The sequence below is a fragment of the Petaurus breviceps genome, unplaced genomic scaffold, assembly GCF_028583685.1.
Source record: "Petaurus breviceps papuanus isolate PSGF00001 unplaced genomic scaffold, PetGlider_PUasm1.0 90825, whole genome shotgun sequence".
Taxonomy (NCBI): Eukaryota; Metazoa; Chordata; class Mammalia; order Diprotodontia; family Petauridae; genus Petaurus; species Petaurus breviceps.
Genome location: NW_027187353.1, coordinates 10,885,173 through 10,892,393, shown reverse-complemented (window position 1 = coordinate 10,892,393; position 7,221 = coordinate 10,885,173). Strand labels below are relative to the sequence as shown.

The following is a 7,221-nucleotide window of genomic DNA, read 5'->3' as shown; positions in this document are numbered from 1 at the left end:
AAGAAGAAGAAGAAGAAGAAGAAGAAGAAGAAGAAGAAGAAGAAGAAAGAGAGGAGGGGGTGGAAAGACAAATAGAGACAGAGAAACTTCAGTTGGGGCCCAAAAAAACACTCAGATGCAGAGGATATCAATTCTCTTGTCTGGTCTGGATGCATGAGCATCACTCCACTGGAAATGGAGTTCTTTTAAATAAGTCCCCATCTCTAGAGAGCTGTCCTAGGTTATTAGGGAACATGTTCCTTCAAGATCTCAGTAACAAGTAAGCTAAATTAATTTCTCCTGCTCTGCAGACCCACCATACCCCTGTCTCTTAAGGTGAAAAACTACTGGAAAACTAGGATTCAGTTCACCAACAAGCCACTTATTTTTTTCTCTCCCTCCCCTCACGCCTTCTGCAAATATCCCCAGCAAATGCAAGATGCAAGTTTAGGGATGAGCAACTTACAAAAGTCAAAATCTTCATATCAAATAGGCTTCAACTTAGGGGTTGCTGTTTATAGAATAATAGATAATGGGGGTGGGAGAGAACCAGTTTGGATTCTTGTGTTTCTGGATCCTAAAGCCGGAACCCATACTGATAAACCTGGGAGATGATATAAATAGTTATAAGTATCACTTCAAGACCTACTCCTTTCGAGGGAGGAGTTGTTTTTCTCCAAAAAGGGTATTATTTAGTCGCACCATGTAGAAAACAATTTTCAACAGAAAGGACTCACTACTCTCAGCCTAATTCCCCATTTTAAAGGCTAAGTATTTTTTTTTTTTTTTTGCAGGGTAGTGGCTCCACACAGTCAAATCTCTAGCCTCCCCACCTCCTCAAAGTGAATGGATATTGGCCAGTAGGCTTTTCTCCGGGGGAAACACTTGGGGAAGGCCAGTGGTGGAAAAGCCCTTCTGTAGAGGGACTTACAGAATGGCAGAAAGAAGGACTTTTAGGGACCATCTGGCTCAACCTCTTCATGCTACAAATCAGAAAACTGAGGTCCAGGAGGGAAAGTGCCTGAAACTGAGGTACTTTGACTCTCAGTTTCCATTTGGCTTTTTTGGGACCTTCACTTGGGTGACCCAGGATGTGTATGTAAGAGTGGTCAAGACAGGAACTATGGGCTGTTCAGCCTCCCCACCTGCCCTCCTTGGACCTGGGGTCGGCCTGAGGGACGCGGGGACCAAGGCGGCTCCCCCGAGCCAAGAGGAGCGCAGCCTGCCTGCCCCGGCGCCCGCCTGCCCTGCAGGCCCAGAGCGAGGTTGGAAGGAGAAGCGGAGACCCAGAGGCTGTGGCCGAGATTTGGACGTCGCAGCGGACTTACGAGGAGGAGACGAGTAGGTGGCGGAGGGGAACCAGGCGCCGGGCTCCGCGTCCCCTCGGGGACTTTCCCCAGCAGCTGCAGCTGCCGCCTCCACGCGGGGCTCCGCAGCAGCCCCAGCTGCCGCCGCCTCCTGTCCAGCGTCGGGCGCGTAGCGGCCGCCCCTGGTCTGGCCCGGGCTGTGGCTGTGGCTGCGGCCGTGGCCGGGCCCGGCGCGCACCTCGGGGGCCTGGGGCACCCGGGCGGGTCTGCGCTCCAGCACGAGCAGTGACTCCACGCTGAAGGGCAGCGGGCCGGGGCCTGGACGCTGCCCAGAGCCTCGCGGTGTCGGCGAGAGCGAAAGCGAGGGCTCGGCCCCCGCGCCCACTTCCTCCGTCCCGGGGCAGCCGATTCGGCTGCTTTCGGCCGCTGGGCCGGGTCCCCTCTGGCCACCAGGATTCATGGTCAGGGACGAGGGGGCCATACACCCCGCAGCCAGGGCCGGGGCCCGGGGAAGGGGCGCTGCCTCAGCCCGCGCGCATGGGGCTCCTGTCACGCTCCGGGCTCCAGAGGGCTCACGGAGGGGTGGGTCTGGGGCGGGGGCAGGGGCGGGGGGAGGGGAGGGGGGGGAGGGGAGAGAAGGGCTCCCTCCGTAGCGGGCTCTCGGGGCTCCGGCTGCTGCGGGCGGCCCCCCGCCCTCGAGCCTCTTATAAAAAGGCGGCGTGAGCCCTTTCATGCCGCCGCCCTCCAATCGGGGTCCCCCCTGCAGCCAGTGACGCGAGGGACCTGACTGCCATTGGCTGCGGCTGCCGCTTCGGGGCTGGAGGAGTTTCGGGCCGGGTGGAAGCGGACAGTAGGGAGGGGGCGGGGGCATGGGTGGGGGCTTGGGATCCTTCTGGGAACGCCGAGCGGCGGAGCAAACCCTACGCAATTAAGCAGTAGGGCCGCCGTCGCCGCCGATGCTCCCCGGGTTCTGGGACCCTTATTAAAACCATACGCGGGAGGGGCGGGCTTTGGGCTCGGGGGATGGGGCCCCTACACTCTAGAATATTAAGCCTGCAGTATTCAAACAAATTAGCGGCCTTTTGGGCTTTGATCTTCTCCAACTCTCACTTTTGTTTCTCCCAATAGGATCCAAGAAGGCTAAGGGATACTTGGTCTGAGAGTCACCGCAGCCTTGGCTGCTGAGGGAACCCGAGCTTCGGGCCCCACTGACTGCACCCGGGACTTTTACTTTATTTTAATTCATTACTAACCATCACGCATCTTAAGACTGAGGGCGATTTTTCGTCTTCGAGTTTTTTTTTTTTCCCTTGAACCTTTGCCGCGCCTCGAAGTCTCCTATTTTCCTTATCAAAAGTAATTGCTAATTTATTACCACGGGCCCCAGTCTCTCTGCTGCGGAGCTCGTCTCGGTCCTTTCAGGTTGCTGCGGCCCCAATTGAAAAGCACCAGGCAATCCTTCACCATAAGTCAAAGCATTTAATAAGGCAGACAAGTTATGTTTTGGAAGGCGCCAGCCTCGGCAGGATCAAAAAGGAAGCTACCTCGGGGAGAATAGGCAACAGTTAACTCTGCTTAATTGTCCTCCCAAAGTTTAATGTCTAGTGCAAGCTGAAAGGAGGACGATTCTCACAGCCTGCTTTCTTTTATTGGCACTTAACTATGTACATGCCGGAATCTTTGAAAGCAGTTGCTTGGCACTGCTGAGATCAGGGAAGTGTTCGCCAAGGGACGGCGTTAAATCGACCTCAACGAAGGCTTGGGATGCAACAATTACTCCTTTTCCTTTAACGCGACTTTTTTTTTTTCCTTTGCACTTAAATTTTTTTAAATTGTTGCTTTCTTCGCTTCGATCTTATTTTCATCTTTTCTCTTTGAACCTTCCTTTTCTGAAACCGTTCTCCGTTTCTCTTTTTCTCTAGCTCTCTCTCCCTCTTTCTGAGGCCAAATCTTCCCTTCTTTTTAAAACTACCTCTGCAATCTGTGGTGCTATGCTTTCAAAACGTATCTCCCCAGTGGTGCCAACAGTTCCAAAGATCTGGCCGTAAACTTGTCCACCGGCTTGGATAAACACCAGGCCTCCCCCTCCCCAACTTCTGCCTTTTTTTTTTTTTAAACAGGTTGGCTTTGCCCTGAGGAAAGTAAATGTTGGGCTTTCGAATCAGTGTCACTTCACCCAGCACCACCTAACTTTCAGTAACTAGCCCTAGTATGGTGGTGATGAACTAGTCCCGATTACAGAATACTGTAATGAGACATTTCACCAATGCCACACGTGGAATTCAGTCACCCCTTATATTGGTGGCACAGAGTCGCAGGGCGATTAAAAAGGTAAATCCCTCTAAGTTCCGACTTCCAACTACTCTATATGATTTGTTGGAAATCCTTTTCAACTTTAGGGAGACTGCAGCCTAATCCAGACTCTCTGTAAATTTCAGGAAACTGGGAGAAAACCCTAACCATTCTCGAGGGATTAACATCTTTTCAGACGAGAGAGGGAAACTTCAGAATCCTTGGTTGGGAACGTTTAAAGGCCATCGCCCTCAAAAGTTCAGTTGCCCTTGAACTGGGCTGAATCAGCAAACTTATTTTCGGTATTTTTCAGGGACAGTCGGAAAATCCAGGGAAGCCATAAAAATCCCTTTATGCTTGCCTTCCCAGGCCCCTGTTTGCTGATGCCCCACTGCTTCTGACCGATGGGCTCCCAGAGCCGCGCTAGAGCGGGAGTTTAGGCCAGAACAGGGCCTGCCTCGTCTGAATTCTGGGAAGAAGGCTCACTAGATCCGACGGCTCTTGGGCCTTATTCTTGCGCTTGCAATTCTGTCCACTCTTTTCAAGGAGGTCTCCCCTTACCTCCACCCCCCCCCCGGCCCCCACAAGAAAATCTCCCCAACCATCAGGAAACCAAAAGTCGAGTCACAGGACTTCTCTAAAAGGCTGACTTTAAAAACTGAGTTGGGAATGAATGCAATTTCCCAGAGAAGTGGAAAAATCAGTTGCTCGAACAGCGAGTGATAGAAACAGACGCTGTTCGGGAAAATTGCGGACAGATCGGGCACTACCTAAAGGCATCCGGCTTCCCTTTCCTTTAGTCGTCAATATCTATTTGACAACCCCAGTAATCTCTCCTCCAGATGTTTCAGCCCCTCTCTCAAAGTAATACAAACCTTTCCTTCCTCAATTCCCATAGAACTAATAATCAGAAAGGACGATCTCGTTTTATTAGTAATCATTAAATTAGTTTCACATTCTGAAACAGGTTGCCACTCGACACAGCTCTTACTGCCCCCCCCCCCCATTAATACCAAGCAGATAAGATAGAAGGAAATTTCCACGTTAGAATAAATGCTGAAACGCCTACAGACTTAGGGTAGTTAAGATAAGGGGCGTCTTCGATGTCATCGGGGGACCCAGAACAAATCCACTTCAGGTTAAATGAGATACACACACACACACAAGTATATATACCTGTGTGCTTGGGAGTCTAGGGCATGCTACCAGTTTTTCTCAGTGGAAGCCCGGGGGTCCGACCAACAAATGAGGCCAGGAAGGTTAGGGACTTGGGTCTTGAGAAACTTAAATTCTAAGGACACAAATCTGTAAAAAAGAAAAAAAAAAGCTCGAGACGATCTTGTTGGTATTTTAAAAAATGTTGCCGAGTTTAAGAGCTAGGTAATTGCGAACCATAGGAAGAGACGGAGAGAGAAGTATATAGAAAGCCCTCCATTCTGTTGCTCCCGAGCTGAGCGCTCCTTTCCCCACAGCGAAACGATTACAGTTGATTTTGCTAATAAAAGTAAGGTAGTCCTACATGTAACGGTTTTATTTGTTTTTGTTAATATTCCAGAACTCAGAAACAATGGTCAAAATATATGTATATGTACATTTTTATTTTGGGTTAAATAAGTCGTCTTAATGCAATCCAGATTTCGGGTGCCGTTTGACTGCCCGGCTAAACCAAGGAAATTCAATTAAATTTTTTTTTTCTCGATGCAAATTTAGAAGCCTCGCTGGAAAAATGTCCGCAGACCAGTCGCCTGGGCCCAGTTGCAGTATCTGAGAGGCACAGATCAGTCCTTTCTCCACTTTTAGACAGTTTCCCTTTCTCTAATGTAATAAAGCTGTTCTAAGTCGATTGATGATAATTATGTCCTTCAGACGTTTTCTTTGAAGTTAAGGGATCCTGGGATCCTGTAGTTCATCTCTGCAGTGCTAATCTTGAGAGTGTCCAGGAAAGAATTGTAATAAGAATGACAGGGCCGGACGAGTTGGTGAGTTTCGGGGTGACTTTCAGTCAGAAGGAATTCTAGAATTGGGGAACGCTGAATGCGTCTGTGCGTCTGCCCAACACGAGAGAGAGTCTTGCCGGGGGATAGTTCCCCCGAGGTGACAGTTTTCGTTAGTTCTACCTTGTAGCTCAGGGACTGACTGGTCTCCCCAGCATGTGAGGTTGTAAGTGTGAGTACTGGGGGGGAACCGGGGAGATCTTCTTCCTTGCCAAACGCTGTTGGGGAAAGGGCCGAGGTATCCGGTTCCGCGCGCCTTTGCCAGCCACCGAAAGCTAGCTAGCCTTCGGTAGGGAATGCCGCCCTTCGATCTTCCTGAAGAGCTCCCTGGCGGGAGACGCGAAAAAATCCTCAAGCCCCCCACCCCCACCCCCGAGGGTCCAAGACCATTCCTTCTTTCTTCGGGGCTGAGTTTCCCACTCCCTGCGGGCCCGCAAAACGAACTTTCGAAAAGCGGTTGCTCTGTGTCCCGTGCCTTTACCCGGTTCCCGGTTAAAGCCCCATGCTCTTTGGGTTTCACATCTCGGGGAGCTTTTCAGTCCCTCCCTCCTTCCTCTTCGTCACCGAACCCCATGTTTTGTCCGCTGGTCAGTCCTGGCTTCCCAGATTTGGGCGGATGCCTGGGATACTTGGGGATCTCCCTGTGGCCTTGACCCCAGCGGCCTTCAAGCCCCTCGCGTCGGACCTGACCCTTCGATGCTTTTCTCTTTAGGTTTCGACAACAAATGTGTCACCCAAACTAGTCAACACGCTCGAGAAACATCTCTTAAAAACTATTTTGAGACGGAGCCGCATTTCCAGCAAGCTTTCCAGAGAGACCACCCCGTCCCTTCCCAGCATCCCAGATCCCGGGCAATGTAATTGACACGGATTGGCAGAGCAGCACCGGCTCCCGGGGATAGCGCCTAGGGCTTGTGGGGGCTCCATATGGGGTCCCCGCCTGCCCTGTTGGGCTCTCTCTTCTCTCCAAAGGCGCCTGAAGACTTTATGATCTCTTTTTAAAAAGACCCCAGGGACCACAGGCACGTAGAATTGGGCAACAAGTGTTCGGGTTGTCTTTTTGTTTTTGTTTGTTTTGTTTTGGATGAATTGCAAAGTTACTAATTGGCCTCGAAGAGACAAAACAAATCGGAAATCGAACATCTCTAGCAACAATGGTGGGGTCAAAGAGCAAGCCCTAACCGAGAAGGGAGCGCAGTGGGTCCTCAGTGCCTTAGAGCAAGGGGAAAGAGAAAAGGGAGGGATGGAGTGAGATTCAGAGAAAAACAGACAACCCACGAACAGACTCGTCAGTCGTGCCCATGTGAACCTCAACCAGGAGAAAGGCCCAGCCAGTGTTACAACCAGAGGCAGAGGCAGTCAGGGGAAGGAAAGGTAAGAGGCAGGAGAAGAGAGAAAAAAGAAGAGGGGAGAGAGAAGAAAAACAGGCTAGAGTAAGGGAGAGAGAAACAGGGGCTGGGGTTTGAGAGAGAAGGTTAAGAGTCACTGAAAGAAGATACATTGGAGGGGAATGTGAAGGGGATGAAGAAGAGACAAAGGGTGGGAGAAGAAGAGGTAAGAAGGGGAGGAAGAAAAAAGACTGGAGGAGAAGGGAAGGGGGAGAAAGAGAGAGAGAGAGAGAGAGAGAGAGAGAGAGAGAGAGAGAGAGA

General features: G+C 51.0%; 2 protein-coding genes across 2 annotated transcripts in view; both read right to left on the bottom strand.

Moving 5' to 3' along the window:
* Positions 1-2,019, bottom strand: part of LOC138148714 (homeobox protein MSX-2-like) — a 3,707-nt gene extending 1,688 nt beyond the window's left edge. Inside the window, exon 1 of the mRNA XM_069071543.1 lies at positions 1,308-2,019. Within this exon, the coding sequence (XP_068927644.1) occupies positions 1,308-2,019 (712 nt within the window). The remainder of the gene's footprint in view (positions 1-1,307) is intronic.
* The window catches only part of CWF19L1 (CWF19 like cell cycle control factor 1), a 348,038-nt gene that overhangs the window by 97,981 nt on the left and 242,836 nt on the right, over positions 1-7,221 (bottom strand). The window lies entirely within an intron of this gene.